Here is a 22,106-nt window from a genome sequence, read left to right on the forward strand (position 1 = left end):
TTGTATTGAATAGAGCTTGACTTAAAAGGAAAGTAATCAATTAGCAACAACCGCCAATTTAGTAACTCCTTTGCTTTTTTTCTGGCTGCTGAGTATGTTCCATGGATGAACGCTTAGATTTGAAAGAGATTATTATTCCTATACTGCAGTGGTGTACCTAACATGGTGACATCCCGGGCGGTAATTTGTAGTCCCCCCCCCCCTACAGACGCAAAGAGAATTTGTGAAGGAAACCAAAATTTTATGAAGAAATAACCAAAATTTTATGTAAACGTGAAAACCTGAAATTCATTGTACATTACCATCTTTTCATCACTCTTTAAATTTGTAACTAAGATTTTGTTTATTGCTTTTTCAGTAGTTGCATACTCCAAGCCAAGATCATTAGTATCACAAACAAACCACTAAACAGTTATTATCATCACCCACATTCACTCCACCAGCAACAAATTTTTCTAATTTCGCTATAAAGAAAGAACGAAATCTTCCTCTTTTTCTCTACAAAATCTACCAAAAAATTTTCAGAGTTCAAATGGAATTAGGGTTGAATTAGTGTTTATTAAAAAGAGTCAAAATTTCATCTTGCATTGTGAAAATAAGTTCCATCCATATGATGGGAATTAAAAAAGAAAAGAGAGAAATTTATGCTTGTGTATAACCCCTTAAAGAAAGTTGGTTCACTACTTTTATCCCACCCCTCACTATTTTTACATCACAAGAAGTTCCTGTTAATCCCTGAAACACAGGTATGCATTTTATTTTTAGCATTTATTGTTCAAGCATTTTGTTGTTATGCATTTTATTTTTAGCAATTGTTGTGCACCATATTATCATACCTCTTACTTGCGGCTGATGTTGTTTAAATTCAAAATTGAGAATGAAATTGCATCTAGCATTTTTATAACAGATATTTTAAATATTTCTCTTTTCAATTCAGTTCAAGCCGATCCTGATTTGCATCACAAGATCTGCATTTTTGGAGCACGGTGGATTTCATATTTCTGATCTTTCGCCCGGAAATTATTCATTACGAGTCAGAGCAACATCGTTGGCTGGACGTGGAAATTGGACTCATAATATTTATTTTGTCATTTCAGCTGTTCCAGGTATGTTAATTTTTATTTTTGAATTGCATAGCCTAAAAATGTATCTAGACCAGGGGTATCCAAAGTGGGTGCCATGGCAGTCTGGCGTACCGCAGGGAGAGGTGCCGCAAAATGTCAACAGAGATAGATTAGGGTGTTGTGAGTTGCATTTTTTGGCCCTTAATTTCGGAAATTTTACAAAATGGTTGAAAACTACTTGTCTTGAAATATGGCTGTTGCAAAAATCTTCTTGCAAGAGACTTGTCCACCACTGTGGTTCCTCTTTTTCTTTTTTTAAAAAATAATATTTGCTGCAGCTTTTTTTATTCAAGTTTTTTTCCCCCTAGTTTGAGCATAATTTGGTTGTTGTGTATTTTGTCATTTACAAATTTAAACAGATTTTGTAGTTCGATAGATAGGGAGAGAGAGAGAAAGCACTGAGAATGGGAAAGAGCATTATTTTATTCTTTCTTGAAATTTTATAAAGTTGGCATATAATTAAAAGAAAACTGTGTAATAAATCTTTGCTAATACAAAATTCAAAAAAAAAAATTCTACATAAATCTGGGAGTTGTGAGGCTGTTGAAATTTTATTGATTTTGCCTCTCACTTTACGTATCAGAGTTGCTTAAAAATTTTCTAGCTCCTCCCAGGAAAAATTCCTGACTGCGCCACTGCACACAGTAAGTACAATTGTGCATCGTGCAGTAATAATAAAGTGCAGCAATTTCATAATAGCTCTGTCTTCTTTATATATTAATAAGCAAGACCTTTTGGTACCATTTTCTCCTCTGTTTGTGAAACTATTTTCTTCATTTTTTTTTCAGTAGCTATTGCGTAGTTTTAGTGTCATCAGTAAAAAATTTTGAAATCAGACTCTAATTAACAGAGATATTAATTAAAAACGCATTTTCATCCTAAATGGCTCTTTCTGCTCGAATGGATGGTTCAATTTTTTCAAATTCGACATGGTTGGAAAGGTCTTTAAAAGATACTCTAAACGAAGAAATTGTCAGGGCGCCCAAGGTCCAATAATCTAACGCACTAGGGGAAAAAAAATTATAAGCTTTTTTTGGTTCGCAAAACTCATAGTTTTTAAGTTTGACTCTTTTTCATTATTGAAATTCATTGTTAGAAGCATGAAACATTAAGTTTCAATTGATTTTTTAATCCGCTCTTTTTACACGAAAAGTGCATTTCAATGCTTAGAGCTTGGTATAGGTGGAAAGATCGTTAAAAATTACTTTGAAACCTGTTTAACCCTGTTTTAATGTTTGAACACGTGAACCTGCTAAATTGACTAGAAAAAAAAGCTAGAAGCAATTGTAAGAAAGCTAAAATTCATTTTATTTGCTATTTCACTCAACATAGCATGAAGAAGTTGCTGGATTATATTATGTGTTGCCATTTCTCGCTTGAGTGTTAAGAAAGTTAATTTGTTTATACAGAGGTTTTACTTATTAACTGAGTTTTGCGTTATCATTTCATTCAGTCAGATTTCGTTTTTTCTATGAAATTGACAATCTTTATCGTAGCAGTCAAATTTTTGGCAGCAATGCCAGTGCGACAATTGTTTTTACTTTGCATACTGAAACAAATAGTAGGGAAATATTTATTTGCATAGGGTTATCACAAAGCAGGGTGCTGTTCAAGAATAAAGTCATGCTTTAAGGTGGGATCCATGAAATTGAATCAAGGGGAAGGAAAGAAGTAAGAGAGGTACACAGAGTGGAGAATGTGACATTGCACATTTTTTAAAATAAGAGTGGCATTTGTCACACTGTTTTTCATAAGCGAAGAGAGGAGAGGTACAGTGAAGTGTGAAACTTTGTGACAAAGAGGGAAGGGGGTGAAACACGTAGAGAAAAAGTGTGACATCAGCATTAAACATAAAAAATCCCAAAGACAGACTTTTTAAAATTGTATTAGTATTACGACGTCCAGTGTTTTCAAATGGACAATTTTTAATGCAGCAAGTAGGTTTGGTTTATTTGACCGTTTAAAATTTTATACCTCTACTGCCAAAGATCAAGGTAACTTAATCAATGATAGTTGACTTTTTGTTAGAAGTTTTTTTTATACATAACTTTTACGTATAAACTGAGTTTTGCGGTATCATTTCATTTGGGAAAATTTCAAAAATTGGGAAATTGGCGATCTATATCCTTTGGCATCGATTTTTGTGACACCAAAGCCAGTACAAGAAATGTCTTCCTTTTGCATATATAAACAAAGGGTAAAGAAATATATATTTACATAGCGTTATCACAAGGGAACATGGTATCCAAAATGAAATTATTCACACCAAGAATTTGAAGACCACGCCAATTTCCCAATAATCGAAATATCCCCTTTCATTCATTTATCTTGAGAGTAACATAAAAAAGCTTTGGTTTCAATGTTGTTGTTTTTTTTTTTTTTTTTTTTTGACGCAAAAGCGTTATTAATAGGCTATGCCACATACAGAAAGCAAAATTGGAACAAATTATTACTGTTTAGTATTGTGAGTACATGTAAAAATTATATGTTCCCAGATGTATGCTAAACGATTGTATTAGAGTAAAAATAAAAATTTTAGAAACAGGAAAATTTGAATAAGTTTTCTCAAATATTCAGTAATGAATATGGTCGGAATTTCAACCACTGGACCAACCCTAGTATGTAGTAAAAATGACTACAGCTCAAGGAATAAGACTATTGGTGTTGTGCAGCAGATCAGATCCTGGTTAGCACTCTGTCAGGCAGCTTGTCAGAATGAGGGAGAAGAAAGTCACCTCTAGCCACTTGAACTTCTGCTTTTTATTGAGATTTTCTTGGCACATCAGACTTATTTCTTATAAAAGATGTTATTTTTGGTTATTGTAGTTTTTGGGGATCAAAGTAGACAATCACAGGTAGCTTATCAGGAAGCTGATATATATCCCTGCATTCATTTACTGGAAAACTCATGTTGCTGAAGAAAAGTCCTCTTTTAACTCTGAAATACAATACTTGTGAAAAGTTGGATATTGTTGTTGTTTGAATCTACAGTCCACTGTAGTTGGAAATACAATTGGGGTTTAATAAACATTTTATTAATGTAATTAGCTATTGTGCATCAAATTTGTGAATATTTTTTCATCTCATTTAGTTTATTTCTATTTTGTTTCAGAAAATTATATAATGGAAATAGCTCTCGTTGTTTCTCTGATATTTTTCTTTGCTTTGCTTCTGGGAGCTATGTATGGAGTCTACAAGTGGAAGTAAGTTAAATCTTAAATTACACTTGTGTAAAGTTGTATTGCTCATATAAATAGCAGAGTTTAGAGAAATAATTAAGTTTTTTCAGTCTTCTACATTTTGATCATTACCAGAAAGCAAAAAGGAAAAGGAATGTTTCAATGTGTAAAATAAGGTTGTTTTTTTTTTTTTGTGCCATTTTGCACTTTTGAGTTAAAAGTTTTTGTGACAGATTAACAATTTGTCAAATTTTAAAGAATTAAGGTAAACGTAACAGTGGCCAGTGCTTCAGTAGTGGCCACTTCAAGGTGTATATTTGAAAAAATAGGATTCCAGGTCTCCCAATGGATTCAAAAGTGCATCAAACGAGTTTGAATCCCTTGGGGAAACCCCCGAAGATTGCTTTGGAATTTTATTTGGTTCACAAAGATTTCACAAAGATTTAAAGTGCCTGTTAAGAAGAATCAGTTACAATACACGTTACCATTAGAACGAAATAAAAATCACGCTCCCCTTGCTGTAGAAAATAGTTTTAGTAAAATACTCGCTAAACATAGAAAAATATTAACATCCTACTTCAACCCGAAGACAAAAGGAACCATAAAAATACATGTAACAAAATTATTTTAAAAAAAATGCTTTGAAGAGCCCCTCCCCCCCTGTCCCCAGGGTCCAAACAAACTTGTACCAAATTTCACAGCTTAAGGACCTCTTGATCAGAGCAAAACATGTATAGCCTGGAGCAAAGGAGAGTCAGAGGGGACATGATTCAGTTCTTTAAATTTATCAAAATGAAAGATGTAGCTGGATTAAATTTTTGCGGGGAAAGCACGACAAGGGGTCATTGTTTTAAGCTATTTAAATCTCACGCTAACTTGGAAATCGGGAAAAACTACTACTTTAGCAGGGTCGTGGGCACTTGGAATAGCTTACCGGAAGAGGCGGTAATGAGCAAGGGAGTGGATAGCTTTAAGAGGGCCATTGATCTTCATTGGGGACTAATTAATTGACTAGGACCAGCCTAGCTGGGCCCAGAGCCTGTTGCTGGTCGTCACATTTGTATTTGTATTTGTAAAACAGCAGCTTTGTATGTTTCAAAAGTTGCTTTCAAATTTGTGTTCTCTAGTAAATCTCAGGACTTGAATCAAGTTCAGCCTAGGACTTTTTGGTAAAATCGAAACCCTTATATCTGCTATTCTAACTAATTGAGAAAAATGGAGCAAGCTTTATTTGATGCAGAAACAAAATCTCTTTCAAACGTCATAGAAAAAGTTAAGGAGTGTGAAAATTCTTCCATTTCATTAATAGACAATTAACTTGAAATTTGAGCTTAAAAAAATAATTACAAAAAAACTAATTTGAAATTAAAAAAACGAACCCCAGGTGCAAACTACCAGGGCCCAAAGTAATTTTATACAAAATTTCAAGTCTGCATGTGCTATGGTATCTCCTGGCTGCAGGCCTGCCACAGACTTCCTTTCACAATTTCTTTGACCTTACTTTTTTTTCAAATATAGAGATAAACCTTGAAGTGGCCACTACTAAGCACTGACCACTACTGGTGTGTTTACCATATACTTGGTTTTTTGGTGAGGTCCTTGTAATATATTTTGGGTGGTGGTACAGTCGGAGAGAGACGGTATACAAAACTATATTCAATTACATATGTTCTAATCAGTAAAACTTTGACAAAACGAACTGTGAAAAAAAAAAAAAAAAAAAACAGTGTATAGTAAATTTTCTAGAGACTAATAATCTATTGACTAGTTTTCAGTACGGTTTTAGGAAAGGTAAATCTTGTGCAACTAATTTATTATATTTCTATAACAAAGTTACCATGGCTTTGGTCAATAAGAAGCCTGTAGATGTTGTTTACATTGATTTTCAAAAAGCTTTCGATAAGGTACCGCATGTTGCTCTACTTAGCAAATTAACTGATATAGGAATAGGAGGCAAAACTTTCATTTGGGTAAAAAAATTGGCTGACCGGAAGGAAACAAAGAGTAGTTGTAAGGGGAAATTATTCTAATTGGAGTGAGGTCTTAAGCGGGGTTCCTCAAGGATCAGTGTTAGGGCCTGTTTTGTTCATTGTCTTTATGAACGATATTCACAAAAATATTTCTGGGAACATAAATTGTTTTGTTGATGATGTCAAAGTTATGGGGACTGTAGAAAATGAAGAACAAGCAAATCAGCTGCAAGAGGATCTAGATCATATTACGGAGTGGGCTGATAAATGGGGTATGGCTGTTAATGTTGGGAAATGTCAAGTGCTACATTTAGGGCATGGAAATAAGTGTACAAGTTATTATTTGCAAGGTTCAGTCATTAGTCAGGCAGACAAAGTTACTGATCTGGGGGTCCTAATAAGTCAGGATTTAAAGTTTAGCCAACAGTGCAGCATTGCTAGCAACAAAGCCAATAAGATGCTTGGGTTTATCAATAGATCTATTTCAAATAAATCTAAAGAAGTTCTTCTGCCCTTATATAGAAGTTTGGTAAGACCCCATTTGGAGTATGCTGTTCAGTTTTGGTCTCCTTATCTTAAGAAAGACATTAATGTATTGGAAAGGGTTCAAAGGCGGGCTACAAGGCTAATAAGTGGACTTTCCCACTTAGATTATGATTCCAGGCTTAGAAGGCTAAAAATGTACAGTCTTGAGCAAAGAAGAGACCGAGGGGACATGATTCAGCTGTTTAAATTTATTAAAACGAAAGATGTTACGGGGCTAAAGTTTAGCACTGAAAACAGGACAAGGGGTCATTGTTTTAAGCTATTTAAATCTCAGGCTAACATGGATATTAGGAAGAATTATTATTTTAGCAGGGTAGTGGAACCTTGGAACAGCTTACCGGAAGAGGTGGTAATGAGCAAAGGAGTAGACAGTTTTAAGAGGGCCATTGATCTTCACTGGGGGTTGTAAATTGACTAGGACCAGTCTAGCTGGGCCCAGAGCCTGTTGTTGGTCGTCACTTTTGTATTTGTATTTGTATAGCTTTATTTAGGTTTATTCCATAACCAGTTCAGTGAACTGCAAAGGCAAGGCATATTGTTCTCCACTAGAGAGGTTGCAATGGCTAAACTACTAACTTGTGTGACGTTGCTTAAGTTTGAATAGTTTTATTCCTGGAACACTCCAAGAATCATGGTAAAAAAACTACTCGTAGAAAAAATATTATTTAGGTGTGTATCTAATGTGAATATTCACCTTTAAAAATAAATGCCTCTGTGTTTTGCATCACTAATTAGACCATATCAGAATGAATATTTGGACTCTAATAACTGCCTGGTCCAATAAATATGAATGTAAGGCATGCAGCGGAAAACTGACATTTTGTCCTGGATGTGACGTGGGGCGAATCTAGGGGGAGCCATGGCCCTTCCAAAAACCTTGTGATTACAGGGTGCGATTGAAAGGTAACCAAACTTTTGTCGGAACAATAATTTTTTTGACCTTTTTGACAAATGCACGTAACTCTTCGAAATACATCCCTTGTGCTTTGATACACCGGCGGTAGCAGTCCTTCCACCCTTCAAGGCATTTTTAAAACGAGTCTTCCAGGATGGCATTTAGATTGTTGGTTACACTCCTTGAATGTCCGCTATCGACTGGAAACGCCTGATCCTCGGATTCCTTTTGATGAGCCAGAACAAAAAGAAGTCGGGGAGGGGGAAACATTTCTGGGCTGTAGGAGGGTGAGGGAAGCACTCTGAAAAAATACTTGGTCAAAACCTTAAAAACCATTTTCACGCACACTTTGCGTCTTAATTCTGCCGTCACAATTTTTTGAATGCTGTAGTAAGTTAGATTTAGCGCTTCACTCAACTCCCGGATGCTTGTATGATGGTCAATGTTCAAGAATTCATGAACCATGTTGACTTTTTAATCAGTTTTTGATGTGGAAGGCCTCCCTGCCTGTTATTTCTATTTGGCATCCTCCTGGCCCTCTTTGAACGCCTTGTGCCATCAATAAATTTGTGTCTGGGACAGAACATCATTTTTGAAGGCTTCCTTAAGCAGGTCCGGAGTCTGGGTCAAGATCTTTTTTACTTCTACGCAAAACTTGATTGTGTAAACGCTGATCAGTCGTTCGTTGCATTTTCACCACCAATTGGAAAACGTAACCTACTTTAAAAAGAACCTTCGCTCATAGGCGATATTTAATCAACCGCTGCTTGCAGCACAATAACTTGTGTTGGCCCAGCAAGAGCAAGATCGGACGCACATTTCAGCCAACATACATTCTTTTTTGGCACCTGAAAGCCACGTGGCAGCAAAAGTTTGGGTTATTTTCAATCACACCCTGTAAAGAAACTATTTTAAGAAGAAAAGAAAGCATTATGAGAAGATAATAAAATGTAATTGGGAGAGAAATTATGTACCTCTGCTTGAAACAGAAGAATTATTTCAAAGTTTTGCTACATCGTTTGCATCATTCCTTGATTACGACTTTAGATGCTTAGACAACCTCTTAATGCTGCTGTCCTATGAGTACACCTATTGCTCACAGGACCAAAGGACTTTGTTTTTTTTTTTTTTTTTTTTGACTTAAATTTCAAAACTTACTGAGGGAGAGCCATCTTTTCCCATGTTCATCCACAAATACCATGAAAGGTAACTAAATATTGCATTTTTGGACTTCAATTTGTAAAAACTTTCAATGGAGATTAGCTTACCCAGTCTTCATCCCTTAACTTGCATAAAAGTGGCTTAAATGGCCTCTTTTAGGCTTTCAGATAGCTTTAGAATGAGGTTTTTGGAGGATAAGCACACAAATCTTCTATCGCTTTCTCTAACAGGTCCAAAAATTCGGATTTTTAGGATTTACAAAAGAAAAAAATAAGAGTACCCACCCTCTCTCCTAATCAACAAATAGCGACAGAATATTTCAGTTTCTACGCTTCATTTTGAAATAGTATTTTGGGGTCAGCACCTGAACTCCAACCTTTCTCCTTACATCATCAAAATTAGCCTAAAATATGTTTTTAGGACCCTAATTGTCAAAAATTACTCAAATTTCAATTTTGAAACATTTTCAAGGGAGTTTTCTAAATCCATCCCCCTCACTCAACGTCCCTAAAGATAAACTAAAATTGAGTTTTTAAACTTTTTTTTAAATAAAATTTATAGGGAATTTGTCCAAAATTTCGGATGGTCCTCCCAAAATGATAGGCTAGATCCGCCACTGACGTGAGGCCACATATATTTAATTTAAAATAATAATTTAAAATATTAATGCACAATTTTTTTCTGCTTATCAAATTATACTTATGTGTGATTTCGTAAGCAAAAAATTTTGTCATTACCCTTTAAAATTATTACTTTTTAATGAAATGTATGAACTATCGCCCAGAACAAAGTGTTGACTTTTTCGTGGAATGGCTCATGTGCCCTATGTTACAAGCAAGGACATGCGCCACGTATAACATATTAAAACGTCATTTTTATAAGCTTCACTGTGATACATATAAAGGGTAAATGCAACAAACAAGACTTATCTTATGAACATTTGTTCATTAAAACAGTTATTTAAACATGTTTAAAATGATCTGCATAATAATTACCAAGCAAAAGGCAAAAAGAAAGTTTTTCCAAATTCCAGCCTGCATCTAAAAAACTCATTTTAAATGATCTGACGCATTCTATTAGTAGGTTTCACTTTAACAAGAGGGTTACAAGCATTAAATGTAGCTTTGGAACTGCTTACTTTCATTAATTTCTGTATGAAATAGTGGCATAAAATTTTTAAACTCGTTTTCGGGCCTCCTGTTCTGTTATTTTTACTTACACATTGGGAAGGGAGGGGGCATTTTAGTTAAATATTGTAACTGATGTCGTATTTTATCACCATTAATCAATCACGAGTAATGTAAAAACTATAAACTCTATGTGTTCATAAATCTTCATAAAATTAAGGGACTCATTTATTTCTTAAATTTTTAAATATTCCACTTATAAATATTTTAAGGACAAACACACAGATACAGTATTGAGAACATGATATTTTTATGTTCATCGAGTTCATTCATTGCTTTCAGATTGTTTCATCACGGTTTGTTTAACTTCTGTAATTATTTAGGTTCAAGTCGCATGTTCCAGATTATGTTGATTATGCATCTGTTAACCCCGAGTACATCAGCTCAAACTTGGGTTCGTAATTTTTATGATGATAGTTTTCATCTCAGATCAATTTTTGCATAGCATTATTGCATAATACTTGATCTGTATATCCTCGTTACAGTATATGAACCTGATGAATGGGAAATACCCAGAGAAAAGGTGAAGCTCCTAGAAGAATTGGGACAGGGCTCCTTTGGAATGGTGTATAAAGGAGAAGTGCATGACTTGAATGATGTTAAAGTTTCTCCATGTGCTGCTAAAGTGAGTATAGTAATTTCCTGTACATTATCCATGGAATATCTGTCAAAAAAGTAAAATTTATAAGGTGCTGATTATATTTTTGCCCCAGATTATCTGTGCTTCTTTTTCCTAACAACAGCAAAGTATTGAACCTCAATTTATTGCAGGATTCACCGATGGGGACTGCTTCACTGCCCTGTAGGGTTATTTTATTCACATAGCGTGAGTGCTCCTTTTAAGCAATATAGGCTACACAAATAACCTTACAAGCAAACAAGAAACAGTCTCTTTCTACTGGGCCGTTTGTACTGATTACTGACTTAGTGCTTTTGTCTTTAAGTAATTAGCTTATTATAATCATTATTTCAAGAAGAAATCTTCATCTTTTAATTAATTTTGATTATGGCTTAAAAATTATTAATTTTTTCACATTAATTTAGTTGCTAAAGTAGTACGTTGAATCAAAATCAACTTCATTTTTTGCCATCATATTATCCACGGATTATACGAAGATTTTTTTTTCTCCTTCAAGCTGATTCTTAGGAGGTCCTGCTGATTATACACTGCTGCGGAAATTACCGTTGACCTGAAAATTATTTTTTTTTTTATAGTTGCCAGTGACAAGTAGCCACTTTTTGTTTAGTAGCAACTTTATCAAGAACTTTATTTTAATGAAAATGTTGACATATCAGACCTAACCATTTTGTTATGCATATGAACATTTGTAAACTTACAAATGGCACATTGTCGTACTGAAATGAAGTATAATTGATGTGGACCAATGAGGCAGTGAGAAGCAAAGGGATGTAAGTGCCAAAGCTAAACATTTGGAGATAACTAGTGCAAATGTTAGGTGAACCTCTTCTCTGTTATGGGGCAAGAGATGGTTCTAGTTACTCTGATAGGTGCTGCTATACGACAAGATTTAGAAGAAAAAAATCAATGAAAGTCTACCTCGGATCTGAACTTCAAATTCATTTTACTCAAAACTTTAGTAAGTCCACTTATATCCTTTGCTTCTCACTTCCTCCATTGTTCTCAACTGCCAAAAAGTATACAAAACTATACTGATAGCATTAGGATTTAATCACAGCAAAAGTTTCAATAAATAATGTGATTCAACATTGAAAAAATTATCGCAATACTTTGTTAATTAACTTCGAGACTGGTAACAACACTAAATCGTAACGTCTCAAATTTCGTCAAGACGGAAATCCGTCCTGAGACAGAAGGACTTGCACCCATGAACACAAAGAATATTTTATTATGAAAAGTTTATTCTTCTTATATAGTGCATTTAAGCTTTAAACAGAATATGATGATGAATTAAAATAATTTAAAACTTCAGTTTTTAGTTAAAGGAAAATATCTTTGTTTTTTTTTTCCTTGTAAATATTATGCAATAGGAAATTGTTGGCCAACTATTTAGTTACAAAGGTTTAAAGAATGAAAAAAAATAAAATATATGAAAAATTAATAATAATGAACACAAAATTTACTAGCTGATTGTACTAAAATAATAATTATGAATCATTATACCTTTTTTTAAACTCTCATAATAACCCTACACTAATATTATATTACGGAGAGGATATGGGAGCTGTTCACATGTGCCCCTACACATTTTGTTCACAAGGGCCCCGTCATCCACCTTAGAACTAATTTCAAAAATAAAGAATTCTTAATTTAATTTAAAAATTTAAACATTACCATAAATTTACTTGAATGGTTAATGAATAATGGTTTTCAATAATTAATTTTAGCTTATTACTCTCACAACACGCTGATATCCTTAAAGAATCCTGCGGATATCATTTTCAGCTGGCTATCCGATAATGCTCCTACACCTGTCGTAACTTTGTCAAAAAGTACACTCTTGCTTTCATCCAAAAGACATCCTTCATCTGACACTTTTTGAATAGAATTACGACAATTGTAGGATACTCAAAAACACCTCTTTGACAGGAAACTATCCTAAGGATGTCTTTTAGACAATTTTAATCCAGAAGTAATCCCAGGGGTATCTTATAATACCGTTTGTAGATGATCATTGATCCGGAGACTCTCCTATTGATACCTTATAATACAGCTTCTGGATAATCCAGAAAGTTTCTGAGACATCTTTCTAAATAAAGGCAAAAAAAAAAAAAAAAAAAAATATTAATTTGAATTTTGACATCTTTAATTCAAATTATGTTTTTCGCAATCATGAGTGTGTGCGTGTATGTAGCTGTGTGTGTTTGTGTGTGGGGGAAGGTATGTATGTTTGTGTGTAGGGTGTATGTGTGTGTCTGTGTGCAGGCATGAGTGTTGGTAGTTGTGTGTATGAGTGTTTGTCTGCCTGGGGGCGGGGTATGTGTATGTGTGTGGAGGCATATGTGTTTGTGTCTGTGTGCAGGCATGAATGTTTGGGTAGTTTTGTGTGTGTGTATTTGTTTATGTGTGTGTAGGTGTATGTGTTTGTGTGTTGTACGTGCATGTATGTATGCATGTAAGTATAGCATATGGATGCAACCTGGAGATGGCTTTTGCTAGAGGAGCAGCATCGTGAAGAGCCGGTCGACGGTGATGCTGCAGAGGGTGCTGGCGGGAAAATAAAATGATAGCACATCAAAACAGTCAAATGAAAGCAATAAGCAATCGAGATTGCTCGAAAAAAATCAAATTTATGTCTGAAATCAATAATTAATTACTTTATTGAAAGTTCTTTGAAAGGTTGGGAAGGAGGAACACCACTCAAATAGAAATTGTGGTTTTAAAATAAAATCATAAATGTTTTAAATGATTGAAGCTCTTCATGAAACAACATTTATTGGGTTTGATGTCAAACAACATTTATAAAGAGCTTGATGTCAAACAACAAGGAATTACAATGTTAGCACATAATTCTTCAATTGCAAAATAACACTTCTATATTTGTAAAATAACAGCACATAATTAAAATTTAAGATCAAACAAGTTAACTCACTTTCTTTTTTCATGCCCAACTGAAGTAGTAGATACCAGCCAAGTTTCAACATTAAAGAGAATTTAATTACAATTTCTCATCAAAGTTGAAACTCAAGTAGTATTGTTCTTTGCTTTCTCCTCTTCTTGGTTTCTTTAAAATGATGAAGAAACAGTGTTTATCCTACTTTCTTAACTCTACAATTCCATCAGTAAAAAAACACCCGCCCAAACAAATGTAAACATAAGAAATATCCTCCCGCAAGAAAATACAAATTTATAACAAATCTAAAAAAGATTCCAAACTGAAAAATAGTAGTATATTCTCCATTAAACAATGAAACCAACTTGGATTTCAGCGGATTGCGTAATCACCACCTGCAGTTAAAAATAAGATTGGAGATGGTGTTTCAATAACAAATACATGCATGCGCGTAAACTCTCTCGCTCCAGGAGCACTCTGGAGAAAGAGTGTTATTGGATTACTCCTGCTACTGTTACTGTTGTAGAACTCCTGAAGGAGTCAGTTGTAGGGTAGTTGTTAAAGTTGTATTATTGTTTATATATATTTCTTTATTATTGTTTGGCAACATTAAGTAGTTTTTGAAGTTTTAAAAATGGCGATCATCTAGTAAGTTGGAATAAAGTTTTGCTAATTAATGTCTTCGTCTTTTCATCTTTATAGTTTAAAGTTAACTCTGCTAAGTAGATACATAGCCTTAATATGTTACTTAAAGTCATTAGGTTATGTAAAATTTATCAGTAGTCCTATCATTGGAGCTTTGGGATAAATTTCGGCCATCCAGTGGAAGGCTGTGATTGTCTGGATAGTTAGTTTTAATTATGTTTTTATGTGAAGAAGAGAGTGATAAAATTACATCAGCATCTGCTAAAATAAAGAAGTTGTAGCTACAGAAACATAAACTAGCTTATTGCTCTAAAAGTTTGATCAAGAACATGGGCGGATTTATGGGAAGGGGGGCAGAGGGGGGCAATGCCCCCCCTCCCAGTTTTGGGAGGACTTTATGTAGTAACAACACATCTTCCAAAAATGTTTTTAAAAAATCATTATTTTTTTTCTTTTTTGACTAGTTCAGAAGGGCATAGGTGGATTTATAAGAGGGGGGACATATGGAGCAATGACCCCCGGTTTTGGATGGACTTTAAATAATACCAACACATCTTCCAAAATCTCAAAACAAAAAAATCATTATTTTTTTCTTTTTTTGAATAGTATAATGAAAATGAAGAGAATAGCGAATGTCCTTTTCTGATGGGAGATAAGAAAAAAAAAAGAACATTAAATACAAATAATACAGCTGTCACTGGGGTGCTGAAAATATGCCTAAATTCACTATTTTGGACTGAAAACCATTTGGGCCAGTATATTCAATTCAATTCATTTTATTTCATAAATGAAAACCATATAAATGAAAATATAGGCTAAACGAGCTATGCATTCAGCTGCAACAATTATTATAATTGACAATTATTTTTAAATTAGAACCTAAAATAAAAGAAACCCCCCCCCCTCCCCCATTTGTGCTAACAGAACGATCTACTCATTATGATTTGTTTTCTTTCTTTTCAGAATGTTTATTTTCAATTTGCGTTATTTCAAAAACTAGATATTTTGTGTTGTTACGACGAAAGAATTTGATGAACATTCTGGATTCTCACACGTTTAGGTTGGTAAAATTGTAAAAATCCTTTAACTGTAAAAACTGACAAATTTTCGTAAAAATTACAAAAATCTGCAGGTAAGAGTGAATTACATACAGGGCCGGATTCGCCTAAATGATAAACAAGCTATAGCTTCGGGTCACTGCTTTGAAGTGGGTCCGTAACTCGCAAAAAATTGCATGATTTGTTCCTTAACAAATGGAAAGTGCTTGAAAAAACTAATTTCATTTTCAAGTGCTTGAAAACCTTGAATATTTGGAAACGTGGCTACAAACCTTAAATTTTAAAATTTCGTAACAAATGGTAGGGAGAGGAATGCCAAAATATGTCAAATTCAGCTCCTTGCTACATCCTGCATCAAAAGTGTAAAAATCATGGTTCTTAAGTTTGTAACATATTACTTAAAATTTTTGGGACTCACATGTTTCAAAATTTTTTTGACTCACATGTTTCATATCTTGCAATTTATTTAATCCCAAATGCAGTATTTTGGAAATTCTATCGTATTGATTGCTTTTATCTTGCGTCTACTGCATATTGTTAGTCTGTTTAGCCTGGGAAAAAATGATACACTACCTCTATTTCTTTTCGTTTTCTGCACTGCTTATAATTAAAAAAAGGTTGTTGTAATGATAGAATTCTATTTTTTCTTTTAAACTTAAAATAGCTTTTGTTTTTAAAGTTTGAACAATACTGTACAACTGTATAATCTAGTACTCAATTTCAGAGACTAGAATTTCTAATGAGGTGCCTTAAATTATTAAATGTTCTAAAATCCTTGAAAAGAATTGGTGCAGTAGGGCTCTTGTGCCAAAACAAACAATCTAACCAACCAAACCTTGAAAATAATTAGACAAGTCTTTGAAACTCCTCAGCAAAGTGTGCTTCTATTTTATTTCTTATCAAGTGTATAAATTATGAATTGTTCTAATAAGTAGTATGTTACTCTCATGTTACATATTTTCCAAATCTGTACACCATTTCTTTTAAAGTATTAACTTACATCACAAAGCACATTTAAATTATAAAACTTAAAAAAAAATTATTTGTCTATTTTCCCCCAAGATTTTTGTCTATCCAATTAAGCCTTATAAGGCTTCAAAATGCAGAATTTTATATCTATTTTACAAAATTTCCTGCAGTGGAGAAACTTTTGGACCCCCTAAAATTGGAGATATTCTATATCCTACTTAAAAGGGTCCTTTTTAAGTGGGATATAGAATATCTCGAGCCATGTGTCGCGCCCTCTTGATAACAGTCACCTCTCTTATGGTCAATTCAAAAAGGACAGCATAAAAACACACATTAATAAAAACGACACACAAAAAAAAAGTAAAGCATGGCCTTATGCATCACAGGAAAACAGACCAAAACATGGGGGGAGGCAATTTAAAACATTGCTCAAAAAAAACCTGCCCCCCCCCCAGGAACTCAGTCCTAAATCCGCCTATGATCAAGAATTAGGACTGGCACTGCCATTACTTGTGAAACATGTCATGTTCACATGTTCCTCATCTGCTCATATGCGCTCCCTTTTCCTCTACCTTTTATGGTAAGAATATTTTTTGTTCTGTTAATCTTGTTTCATTTGATTTTTCCATTTGATCTGTATATGAATACTGTATATGAATATGAAAGGTTAATTTTTTAAAATTTTTGCTTGATTTTACTTGCACTTTTTTTTTGTCAGCATGCATTTGAAGTAAAACAAAATTGGAGTTTAAAACTTGAGATTGAAGTGAAATTTTTTCTGTGATTGTTATTTGGTTAGAAGAAATTATGACAGTATTGATTTGAATTACTCAATGCATAATATTTTTAAAAATGATTTTTACAACTCAACTTTTCCCATAAATTAAATCTGGCCCTCTTGATAACTCTTATCAAGCTTGTGAGAAATTCTGAATTGTTTTGCCCTGCAATAATCTTTTGTAACATATTTGTTACTTTTTTCTAGACAGTGAATGAAACAGCAAGTTTGCGAGAAAGAATAGAATTTTTGCAAGAAGCATCGGTGATGAAGTAAGATAGCTGATTGTTTTCTTTTTCTTTTTATTGTGTCATACTTTTTATTGAAAAATGTGTGACATCATTTATAGACAGCCCCTAATGCATTTCATTGAGTTTCACACCTGAACTGCCTTGATGAAATCATCATTATATTTTGTCAAATCATTGGGTATAACAGACAGGCAGACCACACCGCTCTTCATTGTGGGCATTATCTCTTCTCTCTTTGAAATTTTAAACCCAGTGCCTTTTTGCAGATGACTCGTCCATTGTTCCTGTGCTGTAAAATTTTTTAACCTTGCAATGAATTTTACTTTCGCAAATATTTTCTGCATTCAAAAAAATAGTTCACCAATCACATGTTGCATTTGGTGGAAATTTCTATTTTATGTACCATTGTGAACAGTTTAAAAACTCACTCCATGCACCTGCAGAACTCGCTCTTTTTTCCGCCAGAGCTACAATGTTAATCTCAACACTTCTGCCCTTTTGCTTTTAATGCATATTGCTTTCTAGACTATCCTCATATTAACAGCAACAAGCAAAAATCCATGTCATATTTATTTATATATTTATTTTTTTCTAATTCAACTGGCAACAAGATTTGACATTTAATTGTACGAATCAATAAAATGCAGAACCTACATTAATCAATTTGTTTAGGAAAATGGTTAAGCTCGTATTTCTGCACATGAAAGTTATCATTTGCTTTTACGCAAAAACTATTCCCCCCCCCCCCATGTGTCATCAATAAAGTTAGATGGTACAAACTTTTAAATGAATACAGTACACATATTCTTTCCAATTTTTTGAAATTTTTAAAAAAAGGTTATGCAAAGTTATTTTTCTTTCAGAGCTTTTTCTTGCAACCATGTTATCAAGTTACTGGGTGTTGTGTCTAAAGGCCAACCTACTCTGGTTATTATGGAATTGATGCCGAATGGAGACTTAAAAACTTACTTAAGATCACACCGTCCAGATGAAGAGGTAAGTTTGAAATCACTAACATAAATTCTGTTGTCCAACTTATAAAGAAAGGAGATTTAAAATAAATATTGTTTACCATGATATGAGAACAGTTAATTCTTAACTGCTTTGGATTATTAATATTAGTATTAGTTAAGTAAAGCTCACTCTAAATGTTTTGCAAAACATATGATGACTACCAAACTTAACACTTTATTGCATTGTAAAATAATAGTAAAATATTAATACGGTGGAGTTCTGAAAATCCAAAAAGGATTGGTCCAGATCAGCATTTTTTGACCCCTTTTTAACCTTATTTAAATAACATATTTTCCTGCGTATTATCCACGGATTATCTGTTAAAAAAGTGAAAAATTAATGAAAAGTGGATTATGCGTTTTCGCAGATTATCTGTGCTTTTTTTTTCTTGACACCAACCTATTGAACCTGTTTACAGTAGGATTCACCAAAAGAGACTGCTTTGTCGCCTGTAGGGTTGTTTATTTTGCTTAATTTGAATTTTCTTCTTACACAGTTTCAGCTGCATAAAATAACTAATCATACAGGCAAGGAAGAAGCAGTCTCCATTTGCACTAGACTAGATCGATTGCACCTTTGTCTTAAAAGTAAAGCTTACTATAATTGTGATTCCAAGAAGAAAAATTATTTTTTAGATTAATTCTGATTATGCTTTTAAAATTATTACTTTAGGTTTCTCATTTAGTTGCTGAAGTTGTCTTTTAAATCAAAGCAACTTTGTTTTTCGACATTGTATGATCTTCAGATTATATGAAGATTTTTTTTTTCTCTTCATGCCGATTTTAGGACCTGCAGATGCCATGAAAAATATGCAGGAAAATACAGTAGTAATCCTGCAGTTTTATTGTGAGTCTAGTTCTTTTCGACTCTATGATATATTTGCCGTAAATTCAGCTTCAGATTAAGTGGACTTTCAAATGCCGTAAGTTTGGGCTATTGGGACTCCACTGCATTGAGAAGAGATCAGACCCATATATGTTTTGCTATCAAATTTAAAAAAAAAAAATCGATCCTATACATGTTCTGCTAAAAAAAGAAAAATTCATTAAACTCTGAAAAGTTAATTACAGTAGGAGACCCCAAATCCGAAATGCTCTGCAACAGTACCTTTCCAGATTTTGTAATTCTCCAGATTTTTGGTTCCAACTTAAAAAAATAGTGAAACTCTCCTGTCGAGTGGTATTTGTTATGTTTTTCCTGGTTTCGCTAATGTTTGTGCTAAATTTCTTTTATTTTTTGAGCAGTCTGAATGAAAGTATACTTTATTATGCTAAAACAAAAGTCGGAGATAATTTTCCACGGATAATAGATCCGCAGATTAATAGTCCACAAATGTTGCTTTTTATTACTATGCAATGTGTCCAGCAATACAATAAATAAATATTTTTTTTTCTTCTAAAAATAATTTTTTACTTTTGTTCAATAGGCTTTGCATTGCATACTTATGAAAAGGAAAAAAGAATATTTGTTGACGAAAAGTAGATGTTAATAGATTGCTGCACAATTACAGCAAAACGCTTATTTACGCATAACATGTGGCATCGAAATTACAATTTTAGAAAAGGGGAACGGAAAGTACTGTGTTTTCAATGATTGATTTGCTGAAAGTTAACAATATTAGACTTAAAAAAGAAAAAAAAAGTTTTGGATTTAAGGATTCTGAAATTTATGTCACATACTGTATTCTTTATTTTGTATTGCTTTTCCCTTTCAGGAAAACCCTGGTCAGCAGCCACCGACACTTAAACAAATTTTGCAAATGGCTGCTGAAATAGCTGATGGCATGGCCTACCTGGCTGCTAAGAAGTTTGTTCACCGAGATCTGGCTGCACGTAACTGCATGGTTGCCGAAGATTTGACGGTAAAAATTGGAGACTTTGGTATGACCAGGGACGTGTATGAGACGGATTATTACCGAAAAGGTGGTAAAGGGTTGCTCCCTGTCCGTTGGATGTCTCCCGAGTCTTTAAAAGATGGGATTTTCGACAGCCAAACAGACGTATGGTATGAAATTTATTGTTTTATTTTATAACCAATGCTGTGTCAGGTGTATAATCAAAAGGTACACAAAATTAATTTCAGTGATTGATGTTCTTCCTAATGGAAATTAACTTTTTATATAAAACTCAGTTTAAAACTGGTTAGTAAGGCCTACAAGTTAGACATGGACAGTAACAGGTCTAACACTAAGCGGACTATGCGGGGGGCCCATGTTGGTGCAAGGCCCCAAAGTTTGGCCTGAATCTAAAACAAGAGATAATTGGTTTTAGATATTATCAACTGCAACAAAACGAGCAAGTTTTTTTTAAAGCCGGGGACTGATATATCAACGGGCTAATGAGGCCTGGTTTAGCCCTCCCCCCCCCCCATAAAAAAATCCGTACCAAATGCTTAAATTTACGCCTTGCCTTACAATATTGGAGCCTATCTGCACTGTGACCAGTTTCTTGAAACCTGTGAAAAGCGGCTTGCTTGTAATTTAGAGCGTCTTTAGTTTCCCTGGAGAACCACATCGGCCAAATTTTAGTGTTGACACCCTTTCTCCTAAAGGGAACATGATCCCCAATCGTTTTTGCTAGATTTTCCTTAAACTCTGCCCACTGAAGATTCACATCGCTATTGTTCAATCCGGAAGAAAAAACTGCTTTCAAACTCTGCCTAAGTGCCACAAAATCAGTATTTCTGAAATTGGGCACAAACCTGTAATTCTTTACTATGTACATATCAAATAAATCCCAAACCTAATACTGTTGTGGTCACTATCTCCAATGTGTTCCCCTACACATAACCCCTAAACAGAACCTTCCATGTCGCAGAAAACTAGATCCAAAATCACGTCCTGTCGAGTACCCTGAGTCACAATTTGATCTAAGAAGCAATCACCAATTACTTTCAAAAATTCCTCTTCTCTGCTATTACTATGGCAAAAATTATTCCAATCAATTCCTGGAAGATTAAAACCTCCCATTATGATGACTGACCCCTTGCTTGAAATGTCACTAATAATACTAAACATATGTTCATCTTGACCCTGACTTAAGTTGGGTGGCCTATAAATGTTCTCTAAACGTAGTTTTTTGCCCTTATTCAACTTCAGCCAAATCATATCAATCTCACCAGTTTTATCATTAATTACCAATTCATTGCAAGTTAAAGTGTCTCTGACGTAAAATAAAACCCCACCACCTCTTTTACCTGCTCTATCTTGCCTAAACAAATTATACCCAGCAATATATAATAAATCATCATCATTTTCGGTAGCCCATGTCTCGGTAACTCCAATAATAATACTACGAGCATTTGTATAAAAAACCTTAAGTAAGCCCATCTTATTTTCATTTAATGCTGCGCGATTATTTGAATCGCAACTGTTAAAATCTTTTCTCTTATTAGCCACCCTATTTCCGTTTCTACTAAAATCCCAATAGTTAGTACCATTTCAAATTCTGCTCCTAAAACCATGCCCCCCATTCCAACTTAGTTTTTTGATTCTGAATACTCGAAAATCAAATCACTAACCATTTTGACCCCTGTAGAGCTCAGATGCAGGCCATCCCTAGCAATCCAATCGCGTTTACATTTACTCCACACATCAATAAACCTGATACTACGCTTTACGCAAATTTCCTTGAGTTCCCAGGTTCATACACCTAGCCCTTTGGTTTAACCAACTCCTATGCACTCCATATCTGGGAAGCAAACCAACCACTTGGACATTTGCCGAACCGTTGGTTTCTTTGTCCAACAGGGAATCCCATTCCTTTGAAAACTCATCGTTGTTACTATGGCCTACATC

At 34.1% G+C, this 22,106-nt stretch overlaps 1 protein-coding gene across 1 annotated transcript in view; it reads left to right on the forward strand.

The window, feature by feature from the left end:
• Positions 1 to 22,106, forward strand: part of LOC129228345 (insulin-like peptide receptor) — a 158,036-nt gene that overhangs the window by 128,580 nt on the left and 7,350 nt on the right. Inside the window, exons 17-23 of the mRNA XM_054863027.1 lie at positions 938 to 1,106; positions 4,237 to 4,327; positions 10,386 to 10,456; positions 10,548 to 10,687; positions 17,253 to 17,317; positions 18,160 to 18,292; positions 20,025 to 20,314. Coding sequence (XP_054719002.1) covers positions 938 to 1,106; positions 4,237 to 4,327; positions 10,386 to 10,456; positions 10,548 to 10,687; positions 17,253 to 17,317; positions 18,160 to 18,292; positions 20,025 to 20,314 — 959 coding nt within the window. The remainder of the gene's footprint in view (positions 1 to 937; positions 1,107 to 4,236; positions 4,328 to 10,385; positions 10,457 to 10,547; positions 10,688 to 17,252; positions 17,318 to 18,159; positions 18,293 to 20,024; positions 20,315 to 22,106) is intronic.

This window comes from Uloborus diversus, chromosome 1, assembly GCF_026930045.1.
Source record: "Uloborus diversus isolate 005 chromosome 1, Udiv.v.3.1, whole genome shotgun sequence".
Lineage (NCBI taxonomy): Eukaryota > Metazoa > Arthropoda > Arachnida > Araneae > Uloboridae > Uloborus > Uloborus diversus.